The 19,089-nt window shown below is 42.9% G+C and overlaps 1 protein-coding gene across 1 annotated transcript in view; it reads left to right on the top strand.

Moving 5' to 3' along the window:
* KMT2E (lysine (K)-specific methyltransferase 2E) overlaps window positions 1–19,089 on the top strand; it is a 110,523-nt gene that overhangs the window by 16,021 nt on the left and 75,413 nt on the right. Inside the window, exons 2-5 of the mRNA XM_015415081.1 lie at window positions 1,539–1,723; window positions 2,940–3,054; window positions 14,435–14,664; window positions 15,595–15,675. Coding sequence (XP_015270567.1) covers window positions 1,653–1,723; window positions 2,940–3,054; window positions 14,435–14,664; window positions 15,595–15,675 — 497 coding nt within the window. The 5' untranslated portion in view covers window positions 1,539–1,652. The remainder of the gene's footprint in view (window positions 1–1,538; window positions 1,724–2,939; window positions 3,055–14,434; window positions 14,665–15,594; window positions 15,676–19,089) is intronic.

Here is a 19,089-nt window from a genome sequence, read left to right as displayed (position 1 = left end):
CAATGAAACAGTTCAGACACATTAGAAGAGGTGTGCTTATCTGTCTTATTCCATACATATTTTACAACTGTAGGGAATAATCCATACATTTGGAAAGTGGATACAATGAATCCAGGTGCTTAATTCCACAGGCAATTTCATGTTATCATTGAGCAACAGCTTGCTCTGGGACCCAATGAAATATTGCATTTATGGATACCTTGCTGAGCTTCCAAGCTTCACCAGTGACCGTGCTACAGCTGTAGTCAACATATTAAAGAAGTGTTCCTCATATGGCAAATTTTAGAAAGGGAAAGCAGTTGGGTCCTTACCTCAATTGGCAAAGGCTTCAGAAAAGGAACTCCGATGCTTTGTGGTTCTTGTTTGGAGCAGGAAGAGGGGTGCAAGCTGGTCTTAAAATGGCTGGTTTATTTCACACAGGAAACTGCCTGTCGCATGAATAAATATAAAACATTATGAAAAAGCATACAGATACATTAAAAGCCACCATCCAAATCTTGTAGTAATAGTGAAGCATGCATACATATACCAAACCCATTGTACTACAAATGATATTAGAAATAGTCCTGGAAATGCAATTTAGGTTTGTAAGATTTGTCTTAGAAACACTTTTCCCTTTCCATAAGTCATTGTATGATATAACATTTGATGAACTTTCTATTGCTTGGTAGAATTAAACAGGAAGCCAGGGCCCTTCAAAGATAGCCAGTTGGCCAAAAGGGACCAGAGAAACTGGATAAATAAAGGGAAATGAGATTATGAATTTCTCTAGGGACTGTTTAGGTGGCTTTCTTGTTGAATAATCTCTGTATTGGTCCTATGCTGAGGTTGACTCACACCATTTCACTGACAGATTGAATTGGGGACGACCAACTTTTCTATCCTGTGGTTTCAGAACTGGATATTACTCCTTCCACCCCCGTGATGTCATCACCCAGTCTCTGTAGTTTAATAGTGGGTGGGGAGATTGGGCTCCAGCTTGAATGGTCTATCACTGGTGCAGCGACAAAGAGGGTGAGAAAATTGTGCTCCAATCCCTCCACTGCTGGTGCTGGGTTGAATGACAACAACTGGAAAAAATTACAGTGGATGCTATGTGGTCCATAGCCTGCCAATTGGCTATCTGTGAAGAGAACCTTCACATAAATTATTATAACCGTGTTTTCCATTTGTACTGTACTTATTTGATAAAGAATTTTCCAGTTCTTTTTATGTTATGTAACGATTAATTCTTCCATTAACATAGAAATGTGTGTGTGTGTGTGTGTAATTTGTTCTCTGTGTAGGCATACTTCTGTGCAGAGGTATTAGCTAACCAAATTATTTTGAGCAGATTTGGATAAAATTAGCAAATGCTTGTGGGGGGGGGGGGAATGGTCGAAGCATGTTTTGGCCATATATACGGAATGTGTTTTTCAGTCTCTGATAATATGTATTTTGCTTGATATTTTGTTTTATATTGGAAGGATCAAAGATAAACTTTTAATCTGTGTTGTGGTTTTGAAATAAGTGATACATTTTCTTGCTGTTGTTAACAGAGTTTGTGGATGCACTTAGATGTTTGCAATGAGCACTGTGGCTGGCATGCCCCAGTGTTTTGGATACCAATGCATACAACTCCATAGTAATCGAATTTATCAGAAACGAACGTCATGAGCATAGTGGTCCCACTGGGGGTTGACACCGCGGAAACTTCATTTTTGGAAATGGCTGCAGGCTCAGAGTGAGTATTGTAGCATAATTGCAAGTTTGCAGACTTGATTGTGTGTTGTGTTTTTAGTCATCTGTAAACCATTTGTAGCCAAATTTCAGTTAACCCACTTCTGAGAGTAAATGAGAGGACTGAGGTTTGCTCAGCTTTACCTAAAGCAAGTTATGTATTTTTTCTTTTTTGGCCGTCTGACTTCAATTTTGAGAATGAATATATTAGAGCCCATTTTGTTACTATGCTAGTAAAAGTTACTACTAAAAAAAAGTCAAAAATTTAAAAGTTCAAATAGAGTTTTTAATTATTTTATGTAGCATTTTAGCATCTAGAGTGAGGCTCTACTGCCCCTTTTTCCTCTTTGCTTTGACCTATTTAATTTATTTAATGAGGAGCTGGAGAAAATAGAGTGAGGCTCAGAATGCTGTTATATAACTAGTGCTTAAAATAGGAGAATATTAGTCAGGAGCTCCTTAATTTTTTTTCTTTCCTTTGGAGGGTACAGCTTTTATTCCACCAACCAAAAAAAATGTAGAAAATGGCTCTAAATACCAGCAGCCCAGGAAACCTGCAGTGTTGTGCTTATACTACCACTAGATGTCATTGGTGAAACTTAACTGGGGCTTCAATTATGCTACCGGCATATGGGCAGACTCCTACGCTTCTTATGTATTCATAGAAACAATAACTATTATTGATACTAATGTACTCCTGCATTGCAATCATTTTTGTGCAGCTGTATTTTATGTTCCACAACCCTGTGGTCTGTGATGTTCAAATGAAAACTCTGTTCGCTTAATATCACACATCCATACCAATTCTCCCTCTAAGCTGTGGAGTCTTGTGAGCAAAAGTTCTACTTTGAGAGCTACTGCCATTAAAGTTGTGAGTAAGCAATTTGGCTACTGCATAAATTACTTTGCTTTGGAGCCATCTTTCCTGAGCTAAGTCAAAAACGTGTGAGCTGGAGGCTGAAAAACTGAGCTAGCTCACACTAACTCAGCTTAGAGGGAACACTGATCCATACCACTGCAACAATTTTAAATGAGTCCTATAGCTAATGTTATACTAGAATTTTTCCTTGGCCTCCTTCTGAACTACTCAACATAACACTGATATTTTTTACTTTTTAGTGACCTCTTAATAATGATCTCTAAGTAATGACAAACAAAAGGAAAAACAAAATGAAAATACAAGAACTGTTAAATGTGAAATCTTAACTTTTCCCCCCCAGACCTGAATCTGTAGAAGCTAGCCCTGTGGTCGTTGAGAAGTCAAACAGTTATCCACACCAGCTATATAACAACAGCTCTCACCATTCCCACAGTTATATTGGGTTGCCTTATGCGGTAAGTTTTTTGTTTAAACAAAACTCCTTGTTCAAGTTCTTTTTTAAAATATAATTCTTTATTTATAACTTTTTTAACTGTAACCTTACAAAACTAAAACATTCACAGATTTCACATATTGATTACATAGTTTGTTCGTACCGAAACAGTATAACTATAACCATAACATTAATAAACAGAAAAAGTAAGAAAGATTGCATTGCATTTTTATATTAACAAAAAGAGAAGCGAGTATAATTCTTAGACAACCTCTGATTCAAAATGGCTGATACAGTCAAAAAAGGGGAACCATTTTTCCATAAAATCAGATTAATAAGAGTTGTCTGCAATTGCTAATTGAACTGATATCTTATCCATTACTATATGATCCCAAATTTTATGGAACCATTGTTTAATAGTGGGAATCTTGTCTTATTTCCAGTATTGGACAAGTAAAGTCTTTGCAGCTGCTAACACAAAAGAAATAAGATCTTTCCCCAATTTAGGTATGGAGGTATTAGTCCAAAGGTTAAGTAGGATAGTTTCAGGACAGCTTGGTAGTGAGTAATTGGTAATGTTTTTTATAGATTCCAATTTTTCCCCAAAAGATTTGAACCCTTGGGCAAGACCACCAACAGTGATTGAAAGTGCCTATGTTGCCACATCTTTTCCAACATCTAGGGTCTTTGATAGCCTTAAAGTGATACAATTTCAGTGGTGTTAAATACCACCTAATAAACATTTTGTAGGACTGTAGTTTTATTTTTAGTGCTTTGGTGGTATAGATACTGGATGACCAGACAAGGGATGTGATCACATTGGCAGCTTGGTATGATATGGGGTCACCTCTAATTTTACCGGTTTAAAATGTTGCGGGGCATATAATCCAGACAGCACCCCCTACTGCAGGTTACCCACGTGGCCATCCCATGGTCAAAGATCCACATTACTGCAGTGCCTCAGTCACAGAGTGCACTACCCAGTTGTTTTTTTAAAAATGCAGGTGGGCATATGTGCATATGCGCTCATGCACATTCACGCATATAGGCAAAAACTCTCCCTAAAAACCCCAGCAGCAGAAACAGATCTGCAACTTCAGACCACCAATTCATTCTGCGTGCGCTCCCCTGTGTTCAGACATATGGCTACGTGCAGTGAATGCGCAGGGAACCTAAAGCACCACTTGTCATGTGGTGCCTTTTTAACCTGGCTCCAAGTTGTCCTACAATGGAGTGAGTATGCCTAGGGAACGCCTGACAGATGTGGCTCTGTGACTGCCCATTTTATCCAGAGGGGACGGGTGGCTATGTTGGACCAAACTGCTCATGTGATCGCACCCAAGGTTCCATTGTTCTTCATTAATATTGATTTTACATTCTTTTTGCCAAGCCTTTTGTGGTGTTGTGACTATGGACCAGTGTTTGTGGTTTAATAGCTTATGTACGATTGTAATTATACCTTTTGTATTAAGTGGACTCTTTTTTATAAAGGATTCAAACAGACTTAATGGTCTATCAAGGTGTTTAGATGTGACTTGCCTGGAGGTATGGGCTTGGGTGTCATCAGTATGCAGATGACACCCAGCTCTATCTGATGTTGGGCGGCCGGTCGGAGTCTAGTCCAGAAGATCTGCACCGGGCGTTGCAAGCCGTGGCTGGTTGGCTCCGACTGAGTCGGCTGAAGTTAAACCCGGCGAAGACGGAGGTCCTGGGCCTGAGTCGGGGTGGTCTGAGGTTGGGGCTCCCTCTCCCGACCTTCGATGGGGTGCCTTTGGTGCCAGCGCCGGAGGTTAGGAGTCTGGGAGTGCTCCTGGACTCCTCGCTAATTATGGAGGCCCAGGTGGCAGCCACTGCTAAGTCAGCTTTTTACCACCTCCGGCTGGTGCGGCAGTTGGTTCCCTTCCTCGACTGCAGTGACTTGGCCACAGTGATCCATGCGACGGTCACCTCAAGGCTAGACTACGGTAACGCTCTCTACATGGGGCTGCCTCTGTCGCAAATCCGAAAGCTGCAGCTGGTGCAGAATGCTGCAGCCAGGCTGTTGATGGGTCTTCCTAGTAGGGACCACATCCGGCCTGTGCTGAAAGTGCTGCACTGGCTGCCGATAGCGTACCGGATTCGCTTCAAAGTGCTGGTTCTCACCTTTAAAGCCCTATATGGCCGGGGTCCAGCATACCTAAGGGACCGCCTTTCCCCATATGTTCCCCCACGGGCACTATGGTCGGGGACGCAACATCTCCTGGCGATGCCAGGCCCCAAGGAGGCCAGGCTGGCTGCTACCAGGGCCAGAGCCTTCTCGGTGGTGGCTCCTACCTGGTGGAATGAGCTCCCGGAGGAGATCCGGGCCCTGCGGGACCTCGCACAGTTCCGCAGGGCTTGCAAGACGAAGCTCTTCCGCCAGGCGTTTGAGTAGGAGCCGCCACTATCGTACCATCATTATCTGGCCCTGGAAGAAAGAACAACAGCGCTAAGTGGAACAAACGGCACTGAGGAGTATAGCAGCATTAATACGTCATCTTCATGGAAGATCTATTCGGAACATCCAGAGCACTTAATAATGTTGTAATATTGTAGAAATGATTTTAAATGGTTTTAATTGTGTTTTATGTGCGGGCTTATGCCTGATTGTGAGCCGCCCTGAGCCCGTGTAGCAGGGAGGGCGGGCTATAAATTGAATTTATAAATAAAATAAATAAAATAAGACTGAAATACCCTGTGATGGGTGATATTGATACCATGGAATTTTAAAGTTGTGTTTTATTTCCAATTGGGATTAACTTTCCTTTTCCCACTAAATTGCAAAGTCTGTATAAACCTTTTACCCTCCATTTATTATAAGAACCAGGTTCCCTACCTGAAATAAACCATGTTTGTCCTAAAAAAAACTGCTACAGGAGAAGTACCAGGAGCTAAAAGTTCCCAATACTTATCCCAAATATGTAGGGTGTTAGTTAAATAAGGATTAAATGTAATAGTTTTGGTCTGTCTTCAGGTTTATTCCAGATTGCTTCATGTAGTCAATAAGGGGTAAGGTATGTGCTTTCAATTTGTACCCATGCCTTTTCTGTGTCATAATTTAAGTGAAATAGGGCATTTTTTAGTTGTATAGCATCATGGTAAGTAGAAAGATTAGGTACTCCTAGCCCTCCTAATTTGGGGGGTCTAGTTAACAGAAAACTTGTCCTCGGTTTTTTGTTTGATCAAATAAAACTAATTTCCTATGACATAATTTTAGTTCTTTAATCACAACTTTCTTTATATGTTCCTCAGTCATTTGTGTTTGTTTGACTTGTAATAAAAGCATTCCACTGAAATGGCCAAATCTGAACATTAGAGAAGAGGCTAGTTTTAATTTGTCACGATTCCCGTACTGAGTCTCAAATTCTCTCACTTTTGCCCTATTAAAATAAAGCAGATCCCCCCCTCCCCATTTGAATAAAATAGACATGAAATTATACTGGGTAGAATGGTGCATGCCACTTAACTTGATCATATAAATGCATTTTGGCTTCTGTTGTACTAGAAATGGCAACTAAAGGGGCAGCTGTGGCAATTAGGGTAGCGTCTTTAATTGCCAAGTGGGCAGAGGTATCTAGTTCCATCCCGCTTGCTGTTACAGAATTCTTACTGGTGAGGCATGGGATTATGCTGCTGTTCCTGGCTTTTGGCCCTGTAAATATATTGTAGGATGCCTCGTGGGGGACTTGTTTCTGTTCCCAGCAGTGCTATATCAATTACTTACACAAAATGGCTGTGCTGCATGCATATAAGATGGTGAGAGTTGTGGCTCTTGAGTCCTTTTTAGTTACCAGTTATGGCCTTGAATCATGTGTCCAAATATGTATCAAGGTTTGGTAGAACATGGCCTAGCTGCTGCTGTGCCATCACCCAGTTAATTTTCCTGCCTATCCAGTGCTCACTTAGTGACAACTATATCTGATCCTGTGAGCTCTTGTTTCAAAGTACAAATGCTGCATGCCACTTAACTTGATCATATAAATGCATTTTGGCTTCTGTTGTACTAGAAATGGCAACTAAAGGGGCAGCTGTGGCAATTAGGGTAGCGTCTTTAATTGCCAAGTGGGCAGAGGTATCTAGTTCCATCCTGCTTGCCGTTACAGAATTCTTACTGGTGAGGCATGGGATTATGCTGCCGTTCCTGGCTTTTGGCCCTGTAAATATATTGTAGGATGCTTCGTGGGAGACTTGTTTCTGCTCCCAGCAGTGCTATATCAGTTACTTACACAAAATGGCTGTGCTGCATGCATATAAGATGGTGAGAGTTGTGGCATATGTCTCTTGAGTCCTTTTTAGTTACCAGTTATGGCCTTGAATCATGTGTCCAAATATGTATCAAGGTTTGGTAGAACATGGCCTAGCTGCTGCTGTGCCATCACCCAGTTAATTTTCCTGCCTATCCAGTGCTCACTTAGTGACAACTATATCTGATCCTGTGAGCTCTTGTTTCAAAGTACAAATTCATTGGATTGGCTTGTAAGTGATTCAAAACAATGATGGAGATGGGAACTGGAGGAATATCGTAAGAGAGCAACCGGATCTATACAGCAATAACTGTATCAGTTAAATTGTATCCATTTTTCTCTCTCTGGATCCCCCCCCCCCCAACATATAGTTTCAGTTAGGAACTAGTGATGGTAACTAGTCAGGTGCAAGTTGCTAAGCCATGTATAAAATAGACAACACCTTTAGGGAAAGCAGTCATTGCCTTTCCTGAATGCTCTTTCCAGCATTTAAGAATTCTGGCAGGTATGTGCAAGAGCCTCAGAAAGATATCTGTTGCTGCTAAGAAACTGGACTGTGTGTCAGTGCTCTTTTTAGAGTTAAGGTCAGGTATATTTTTTGGGTTATGTTTTAGTTTTAAATGTGCACGTTGAAACTTCTGAAGTCTTAAGCCTGATAATATCTGACAGTTTTCCTGGAACTTAATAACACATAGGTTTGTTGTTCAACATGGATCAGAGATAAATATCAAAAAACTATTAAGCATTAGTAATTTGAGGAAAGAAATGCTATATGGGATCCTCCCTGTCTGCAGTAGTCCACAAATGAAGGTTTATTCCAAAACCCTGTGACTTGAAATTTGAACAATATAACACAGTTCTTCTATCACATGAGCAGGCCCTGGTTGTACAGTACTGATGTTTAAGATGCCTTTCCATAATTGTTACCTTTTTCCTAAATCCCAGTTTAAGGTGGCGGGCGGAGCAGTCCTCTGCCATGCTTGTGCTACAGTGGCTGGCTGCAATGTGACTATTGCACTGCTAGTCCATTCCCTATGAGAATACGTTATGAGGTGGCTAGCAGACAAATTTGGTCAATTTGTGGTGTTTTCTGAGCGTAACTGAGGTAGTGCCAGTAGCAACTGTGCTGCTGCAGTCAGTGGAGGTGTTGCATGGAGGCGGTGGCACCATGATGGACAGGGCAGCCAGAACCAAACAGGGGTCATGTGGTAAGGGGGCAGAGTCCAGCATCCATCACCGGAAGGGGGTGGAGAGGGATGTGCCACAGGAGTTTCACTTGTTTTCAGTAGCACCCCCCCTTAAAGGGACCAACTCCTATCAGCAGTCCTGGGCATTTGACAGTGAGGAAGGGGTTTGAGCTGTCTACCGCACAGGCAACCATAGATGCCCACATGACCACAGGGTCCCTGAATGGAAGAAGGGGAAGGGGGGTTGTCGTTGCTACCCTATGCATTTTTGGGTGTCCTCTGCTCACTGGTGGGCATGCTTCCCAGCAGCCTGCCAACACTGCCAAGGGCACCCTCGCACCATCCCCTGCACCACCTCTGCCAGTGGCGGAGCAGGAGAGGGGGCCACTGGGGTGAGCTCAGATGTGAGAGCATGCTGCACCACCCTCAGATCCCCCAATTGACCCCTCAGTTACAGAAATGGTCTGTAACTGGAATGACCGTCATTCTACTCTGGGTGCTTTCATTCCACTCCCAGAGCAATCTGTGCTCAGAGACTCATTTGAAATCCATCCTCATTACTTTCATGTGGAGTAATGTATTGCAATGGAACCCATGCGAGTCATTTGGCATTTCTGACTGCCAATATGTCCAATGGGCATTCCAGCTTGTCCCATTGTTCCCAGTGGCGAATCCTGTCAGTTGCTTTAGTATAGAGGTGTCAAACTCATTTGTTACGAGGGCTGGATCTGACATAAATGTTACTTTGTGAGGCCGGGACATGTGTGCTGTAAAATGTAACACAAAGTACTGGAGATATAAACTTTATAAAGATGATTTCAGATGCCGAATGGCAATAGCAGACATGATTGGATTAGGTGTGACAAGAGGGGACCCACAACAAAATGTTGCATAATGTGTTGTGACGCCCTGAGTTAGGACAAAAATCTGTGAGCTGGAGGCTAAAAAGCTGTAGCTAGCTCACACTAACTCAGCTTAGAGGGAACACTGGTGGCTACAGTCCAGAAAAACCCCACAGTTTAAATGTAATAATTGTTATCAGAGCTCTGCAGTTTTAGTAGCATTCCCATGACTAAACTACTGTAACTCAACATTACAGTTTAAATGTAATAATTGTTATCAGAGCTCTGCAGTTTTAGTAGCATTCCCATGACTAAACTACTGTAACTCAACATTACAGCTGATTACGCAATACCACTTTGGTCAGGATGAGGCATCAAAGAGCAGCATCGCTGGGGGGGGGGGACTACATTTGAAGACTGCCATTCCCACTCTATTGGTATCTGAGAAGGAAGCTTGGCACACACTCAGACTCTTGCATTCTCCGAAGAAAAAAGGTTTTCCTCCCTGCCCACTCTGTTTCCCCCCTCTTCTATCAGTAAACCTAAACTTAATTAGCTGGGAGGAGGTGGGGAAAGAGGAAGAGTGGAGGCACTGGGAACTTCTCTCGCCTGCTCCAGTTTGGGGTGGTGGTGTGTATGTGCGCTTCCTTCTTGCAAAGTGGAAGGAGCTGCCCAAGCACAGTGAAGAGAGCGGCTGCAGTTTGCTTTGTCTGTTGGAGGCTTGAACATTCAGTGGAGGGGGCGTGGCCATGGGGAGGAATCAATGCTATCAGAACAACAGGAGAGAGAGGGACGGGAAGAGAAGGCCCCTCCTCCTCTGGTAAGTCCCTTCTCTACGCAGCCGCAGTGAACTCTTTTTTACTTTTTGGCTGTTTTTTAACTCCCTCCTCCTTATTTTAAAGTTTTTAGATTTTTCTGCTCACCTGGGAAGTAACTCACGTGTGCAGGATAATCTCTTTTTCCTCCATGCGGTCCCAATCTGTGGAAATAAGTATCCGCACAGAGAGGGGATCCTTGGCTATTAGTATATAGATATGCAGACGGGTGGAGATACTAGCATTGGTGTGATATACAGAGGCGTGGAGATATCAGCATTGGTAATGAGACAGGAAACCTAGGTTTCGATTTGGTACAGGAGGATTCAGTCCAGGAGGATGCAAAGAATAAATGGAAATAAGTCTGAAGAAGTGAGCAGTGACTCACAAAAGCACATACCTACAACAATTTTGATAGTCTTTAAAGGTGCTACTGGACTCTTTCTACTACTATTAGAAACTACAAGATTCAAAATCCAGTGGGGGACATTTTAACATTCCAGGGCATTCAGTTGTTGACCTAAGAGTAGCAGTTCTCTTACAAAGGAATTTTAAAGGGAGATTAGAAAGACAGGTGGCTGAATTGCAAGTGATCATGAAGCTCAAGACAATGCAAACTCCTGGACTGAATTGAGGCCTAGATTCTTCTCTAATTACCAATGCCTGCTATTGTCACTTGGCGTCTGAAATCACTTCACTCTCCAAGATATAAGGACAGATGGACTCACATTCCAGCTGTATCTGAAGAAGTGAGCAGCGATTCATGAAAGCTCATGCCCTGCCACAAATTTTGTTATCACAGATAGGAACAAACTGTGACAGACTAACTAATAATAATTACTTCCAAAAGAATCTGTATTCCAAATCAAAGCAGCTTCAAATCCTGTTGGTAACTTTCCTACAGCACAGATGCCTGCTTGAAGCTGTCTTTCAACAGACTTTTTCATGGCAGGAAAACTACATCACATTCCTTTCAAGTTGATAGCTGCAAAATGAACATAAGAATCTGATGCTGCTGCTCCCTTCCCTGAAAGTTGGGTGAATACAGGATGCTTCTCAACAGGATTTGAAGCTGCTTGATTTCTGTATACTGAATGCATCCCTCACTCCTTAGGAGAGTCTTCCCTTTTATCAATTTTTGTAATAAGAACTTAACACTACTGAGTGAATCTTTTTGAATTAATACCAAATTGATTGTATTTTTCTATGCTACACATAACTTGGCATGTTTTGCATTATTTATGTGGAAATTATATAAAATTACCAAAATGGTTTTGGAAGTGATTATCATTAGTTAGTCTGTCATGGTTTGTTCTTATTTGTGATAGTTGTTTCCGCGATTCCCTCTTTGTTTGGTCGTGATTGTTTGTGAGAGCAATGGCACAAATTTTGTTAGTCATTAAGGTGCTGCTGAACTCTTGTTTCCTTTCACTGATAAGGAATGCAAGCTGTGCTGTTAGGTTTCTCCCCCCCCCCCATCTGTTAGAAATGGAAAGGGGGATCTTTTGAAGTGCCATGGGACTCCCTCCCCCCTAGCGTGCTCTCTCTGGTTCGATTCCTCTGCTTCCTTCCTTCCTTCCCTCCCTCCATCCCTCTCTCTCTCTCTCTCTCTGAAGATAAAGTATGCTTGCCCACAAAAGCTTATACCTGGAATAAAACGTTTTTGGTCTTAAACTCAGGAGTCTCTTTCTCTTTCTGGCTCTTTCCATTCATCTCTGTCTCTGAAGAAGAAAAAGTGTGCTTGCACACAAAAGCTTATACCTGGTATAAAACATTGCTGGTCTTCTTAAAAGTCACACGAGATGCCATTTTTTCACCCTCTCTTTGTCTCTTTCCCACCTCCTCCCTCCCCAGAGGAGGGGGGGGGCGCCCTCAGCCAATCAAGGGAAGGCTTTCTTTCTCTCTTCTGTCAAGCAGGAAATAGGAGAGACTGGGGAAAGGAGCTGCGATGTTAGAAGCAGGAAGCAGCACAGTGTCAGTTGCTCTCAGGTCAGATTGGAGGCTTGCAGGGGCTGCATCCAGCCCACGGTTCGTATGTTTGACACCCCCTGCTTTAGTATATTCCCTCTCAATGCACTCCTGGTTTTGCCCAGTGTCTCTTGTGACATCAGCAGCCCCTCCAGGTGCCTGCCAGCTGCTACCACAGACACAGCCAACCCCTCCATGCCCCAGGAGAAAGCATCCCTCCCTCGTGGTAGGACTCTTAACTACTGCTGCTCAGTTGCCACCCCAGGGCCACAGCAAGGACTCCAACTCCCTTGCTACAGCATCCAGGATCTGACTCAAGTGCCCGCCTCCCCTACCAGTGCCCTCCCCACCCCCTTTCCAAATATGTCTAGTCTGCCCTCCGTGTTGGCTCCCCCCAAGTCATTGACTCTGGGCACCCCTGTGATCACCTGCCCCCTCAGTGATACCTTCCCAGATGTCTTCCCCCTGGGTGACAGAAGCTCTTCCTTCCTAGAGCATATACACAGTTATGCAATTCATTCATTCTCTCTATTCATTTCCTATCTTTCTCCTTCATGGGGGCACCAAGTGGCTTACATCGTTCCCATTTCCTACTTTTCATGCTCACAACAACCCTATGAGATGGGTTATGCTGTGAGTGTGCAAGTGGCTCAAGGTCACCCACCTAGCTTTCATGGGACAAGTGGCGATTGAAATCTGGATCTCCCAAATCTAGTCTCACACTCTTAACTACCACACCAAGCTGTCTCATTCACCCAGGCCAACCTCTGGCCAACCCCCCCCCCCTTTACACTGCAGCTTGCAGGGTGAGGGGGGAAACTGGTGTTAGGTCACCCTTAAAGTGCTGCTGGGCCCCAATGTTTGGCAGATGACTATGACCAGTGGCACCTGCGCAACCATCCACAGCCACCCAAGGCACCCAAGAGCCCTCCCTCTTCGACATGCAGTCGGGCAGCCCTCAGAGGGAGTCACTGAAGGAGTGGGGCAGGGAGGGGCGTGGAGCTCCTGCCATACAGTCAGAACCAAACAGACAGAGACATAGTTGTGGCAGAACACTGACTTCATTGAACTCCAAATCATAGCGAGGTCTGAAGACTCCATTTGCTACTTCCCTTGAGCCATGTGGAAGAGAAGTGAGGATCCCCTGGCACAGCATGCATCTAGGGGTGGAGTTGCAGGTAGAACTTGGAAGTGCCCTCTCTGTGCTTTTCTGACCACTAAAGTGCTCGCTGCTTGCTTTAAGTCCACATGGTATGGAGGTCTGAGACAGAGTCCTGTGCCACGCGCCTGAACGACTGAGTTGTAAGATGTCCTGGCTGAGGTTTTTGTAGGGGGGGGGGCTGTGATTGGGTGCTGGAGAGGGGGCTGTGCTGGCCCTGGGGAGAGAGGTGATTGGTTGAGCCTGTACTAGGCATCCTGAGCTCTTCCAGGCCTAATGGGCATGGCCACAGCCGGGGGGCGGGGGAAACAACTTGATTTTTCAGTTTAATTGGTGCCTATGGGCTATGTTGTGTTTTTTGTTGGTGGAACTTTCTGCCTCTGACAGGGCATTCCCAGGCTGAAAGGGCTCAAGGAGCCAACTAACTCTGGACACCAACCCAAAACTGCCCACAGCCGCAGTGGCACAGGGGCCTATGGCTTGGTTGTGCTGACAGCTGCCATGGGTCTGCCCCAGGACTTGAGAACCATGGAGTGGCACTTGGGGGCCTGCACTGTTGTAACTGGCCCTTATGCTGGCATGTCTTGGACATATGCCATCGCAAAGGCCAGTTCGCTCCGTGACAGCTTTCACCCCTGCCCTTAGGATTTTACAAGTTCAGTTAAGTAAAACTTTCAAGAACTTACTTTTTAAAGAATGTTTATGCCCAGCTTTGCCAGATTGCTCAAAGTGGTCTACATCAAGACAATAAAATGAAATGACAAAAATAATGTACTTTAAGTGTCTGGACCAACAAAGAATTTTTAAGGCAACAGCAGATAAGTTACAGAGCATGAGACTAATACAAATCTAGAACTTCCTATCCCAGAGTGCAAGAGAAAGCAGAATGAAATGAAAAGGTCCTTGCCTAACAATGAAGTTGCCAGTTAGACTAGACCTCTTATGGGACGATGTTCCAGAGACCCAGCACCACTAGTGAAGAAGCTTTATCTCTTGTCAGCAGCCACTTCACCTCTAGAGGAAGGGGTGCTCTGAAGGAAATAAAAAAACCTAGACTTCTGTGGGAGAAGACGGGGGTGAGGGGACTATTGAAACTGCTTCTATAAAAAATAAAATAAACAAACATGAAAAGCAGAAATAGATGATTTCTTAATAAATGATTTTTCCAGGATCATAACTATGGCGCTCGCCCCCCTCCAACACCTCCAGCTTCTCCTCCTCCATCAGTTCTTATAAGCAAGAATGAAGTAGGCATATATAGTGCTCCCAATTTTGATGAGACCTCCAGTGCTACTACTATCAGCACATCTGAGGATGGAAGCTATGGAACGGACATAACCAGGTGCATTTGTGGATTTACACATGATGATGGATATATGATCTGTTGTGACAAATGCAGGTAAAGTAGTCTTGCATCTACACAAATATTTAAGCATTTTTACTGTGTATTAAAGACATGTTTCTTATCGCTGGAGGGTCATTCCCCTTCTCAGCAAACCATTCTTTGGCTTATCACAGGCATTTGAAAAGCAGCATGAAAAAATGGAAGAAACCAAAGTCATTACCTTTTTGTCTTTGTGATGGCTGCTGTTTTGCTTGCCTGTATGGGCAGGGGAATTGACAGGCCAGCCAAGCCAGTAAAGACAAGTGGGGGTTTCACTGAAAAGGCTTACAATACCGACTTCATGGTGAACCTATAGAAGGGTAAGAGGGAAGCACTGAGCAATGGGGAAGTAAACCCACGCTGGTATAGACATGATCTGGTACTTGGGACCTACATCATTAATGCCCCTGTTAAAGTGAAGGAGGGACCATGTGACAGTCCACTGGAGGGGATTCATGGCATTTTATCAAGATGTCTGTGCTGTCTAAAGCAAAACCCTGGGGGCAAAATAGTATGTGTACAGGTAGCAAATTTCTTGGTTATGTTTTTGTTCTGGATTGTCAACCCACTTTATGAATGATGTTCAAAGGCCAATTTGTACATGAGCAGTTTCTGAAATGGAAACTCTGCAAAAGAACAGCATTCACATCCCTGTGGGACATTTTTGCATGCCCCTTTGGATAGCAGCCATGGATTGAATTGTCCTATCCTTTTGAATATTCTTTTGAAATTGGAGGTGGAATTGTGTTCTCAAGGGAAGGAAGGTGACGGTGGGTGTTGGGGGAATAATATATAAAACAAGTGATGTGTAGTGGAGAAGACCCTGTGACTCTGGCACAGTGCTGCAGTAATTTACCTATTACAAAGGAAACTTCGTTACTTTGTAAGTCTTAAGTACATTTGAGTACTTTTTGCAAGTAACAGATATATATTTTTTTATTTAAGTGTTTGGCAGCACATTGACTGTATGGGGATCGATAGGCAGCATATTCCTGACATCTACCTCTGTGAACGTTGTCAACCTAGGTGAGTAATATATGGTTAATCAGAAATTATTGCTGTCAGAGTACATAACTATAATGGTCAGTATGTCTATACATTATTTTGTAATAAATCTCCTGTGATATTGTTAGATTGTATTGCAGAATTACTCAAATCCAAAAAGATTGGAACAAAGAAAAAAAGTAAAAAATAAGTGCACGTAGTGCAAATGTACAAAATATTTCATATAATTTAATAATACATTCAGAAGTGCTAAATATCATTTCAAGTCCTGTGGTTCAGGATATAAGTATCTAATCCCAATATAAAGTCTATTTACATAAATACAGGTTTGAAAGTACATATTGTCTCCATATGCAAGAACCAATACCAAACACATTTTGGCACTAGCCTTCCTTAGTGGTATAATTCAAACTGAGCACTCCATTAATTTAACAAAGACATACATAAAACTGATCATACACAGAAGGGACCTTACTCACACTGAGATGTTTATCTGTGGAGTAAGTGGTGTCATATTTTCTTGTGATCCAACATGGTCAACTCATCAAGATGTAAAATATTTCCTTTGCCCATGGATCGACTTAGGTCCAGTCTGAAATTTTCAAAGCTCCAATGGAGTACTCAGGTACAACTAGTAAAGAACAGGACAGTTGGAAATCCACTGCCATCACTCAGCATCTGTCTCCCTCTATGTTCTGAAAGAGTCAGAAGATCTTCCATCCTATAGGGAAAGGGAGTAAGGAGTTTCTGCAGTCAGGCATCTGCCTTTCTAGCTAATGGCACTGTATGAGTAATTATGAGAATAGCTAGAAGGGTATGGGAACAACCACTGTTGTTTTTTAAACATATTTTTATGGAGCTTCAAAGCACAACTTCAATATCCTAATGAGAATTGGGGGTTTGGGTAAGGCAATGCTATGCTTTGGAGATGATGGATGCAGTGCAGTCTAGTTGTATTTCTTACAAATTATCTTGAGGGTTCTTCTGGATTAAACTCAATGCAAATCATAAATATGAGAGGAGATCACATTGGCTGTGTTGGCAGGACTGCAAAATAGTGATGTTGGGTGGAAGATGCACATGTAAGGACTAGACTCTATTCGGGTTTTCTTCTAGTCCAAAGAACCTTGTATGTCAAGTCAGTTTGCAGTTTGTGCTATAGGTGATGTTACAACAATACTAATTAGACAATAGTAATTTAGGAGAATGATCCTGGATTAAGAAACTGGACTGGTTGGGCAGAACCAGTGTTAGTGTAGCTATGTCCAGCTGATTTGTTAGTCCAGAGTTTTCATAGGGAGAATAGTCAGAGGTGAATTGGTTGTGGTACATAAAGTTTCCATCTAAGTTCATCATATGTCTTCTCAAACCAGTTGCCTTTTGTTGGTTGCATGTCCTTGGTGTTCAGCACAAGGGATAGAGTGAGATACTACTGGTGTAGCAGATTCCCTAAATAAGTTCACAGAGGTGGTATTGAAATTAGACTCCTTCATGAAGTTTAGTGCTGGGGGATTTCAACATCCATGCCAAGGTCAGCAGGTGACTTGTAGCTCAGGATTTTGTAGCTATCCTGACAACTGTGGAAATGTTTCAGTGTCGTGTTGTGTGGCCTAATACATTCTGTAGATCACATGCTTAACTTCGTAGTTCATTTTTGGAACTATATTAGGGGGTCAGGTTCAGTGGTAGAGCATCTGCTTTATATACAGAAGGTCCCAGGTTCAGTCTTCAGTTAAAAGGATAATGTAAAAGACTAGCATCTGAGGTCCTGAAGAGCCACTACCAGTCATAGTAGACAACACTGACTTTAATAGATCAGTAGTCTGGCAGTATAAAGCAATTTATTGTGGGACCTAGCTCTAGCTCTGTTCTCATGGACAGATCATCACCTAGTGCGATTTGGATTTATGAGAATCCCTAACTTTATTAGATGGTGGATTTGTTATAGCCCTAGTCTTCTGGACTGACCCCAACCTGTGGAACTCTCTGCCAAATAACATCAGGGCCCTGTGGGATCTCATGCAGTTCTGCAGGGCCTGTAAAGCAGAGGTGTTCCACCGGGCATTCGGTTGAGGACAGCTATGGTTTACATCATGGCTGGCACCCTTCCTGGATCTCTGTCTCTTGAAAGATCGAATCCCTCCTCCATTCCCATGAGGCACCCAAAGGCTGGAAATGGGAGGGGACCACTAAATTTCGCCTCCTAATTTTAATTAATGAATTATATGTTTTTGGTAATGGTTTTTTATGGTTCCTATTGTTTTTAAATCTGTACATTGGCCTAGAGCCCCACAATTGTGGGGATACAGTGATTCAAAAATGTAATTAATGAATGAAATAAATCATAAATAATTGTTCAATGACTTTTTAGCTTCTGCTGTTTGAGATTCAGAAGTGTTTTTATATATGTTTTAATTTGATATAGGATTCCGGGGGATCCTAATAGCAGCAGGTGGGCAGAATAGAATAATTGAGGCTATTGCTCCAGTAGCATCACCCCACCCCACATTTGATGCAATAAGATTTCTGTTATATAAACATAGTGTGAACTGGGAGCTGACCCAATGAGGCCCGTGTGGCTGCAGGATATTCTAGCAGGCTCAGCCAGAAGTAAACTTGGCTAGGCTGAAAATAACGTGACTCTGCCAGTGGAAGGGCAGGGTGTAGCCTCTTTGGTTAAATGGGGCATGGGAGCCAATGCGAGGGGAGCCTGGGAGCCAATGGGAGCAAGCATAGGTGACTTCCAGAGGTTGAGCCAATCCCCAAGAAGCCCAGGCAGGAAAGAGGGAGGCTGTCACCTGGGGAAGACATCTTGGGCCCAACAGTTGCACTTCCCTGTAACTGTGGATGCAGGGAGGAGGAAAACATGCTGGTGTAAGAGTAACGGTCAAGGGACCACGGGAGGTGAGCAACGTCTGTAAAGAAATGCTTTTGAATTACAAAGTGGTATTTTTTCCTAAATGTATTTTCACCATTATTTATATATTTTAAAAGTTAAATAATGTGTGAATGTGAATATATCTCTTCAGTAGTTTTAGCTAAATAGTTCTGTTTCCTTAGTTATGCAGCTACAGCAGAAGAAGCAGGGGACTTTAGATGTGCCTGCATTATTTAGTTCTGCTGTGTTTTGATATTGGTATATCTCTGTTTTGCTCTGGGATTCACACTTAGTATAAAAATGCTAGAGGAGGCAGTTCCATGTTAAATGTTTTGCAGGGCGTTATTATACAGTTACTCTAGTCTAACCTCATTGATTTCAGTGGGCTTAAACTGTTGTCTCTGCATAGCATTACAACATAAGTAGTGGTGAAAATGATTTGGTATAGAACATTGACACATTTTAGAGATTTCTTTTTTTGTGTATTTTTTGCGTGCTTGTGTATGCATACGCGCCCATGCCAAGAAGTCATGACAACCTCTGGCAACTCCTACTGG

The sequence above is a fragment of the Gekko japonicus genome, unplaced genomic scaffold, assembly GCF_001447785.1.
Source record: "Gekko japonicus isolate JY-2015 unplaced genomic scaffold, Gekko_japonicus_V1.1 scaffold5, whole genome shotgun sequence".
Classification (NCBI taxonomy): Eukaryota; Metazoa; Chordata; class Lepidosauria; order Squamata; family Gekkonidae; genus Gekko; species Gekko japonicus.
This window is presented reverse-complemented; position numbering and strand designations above follow the sequence as displayed.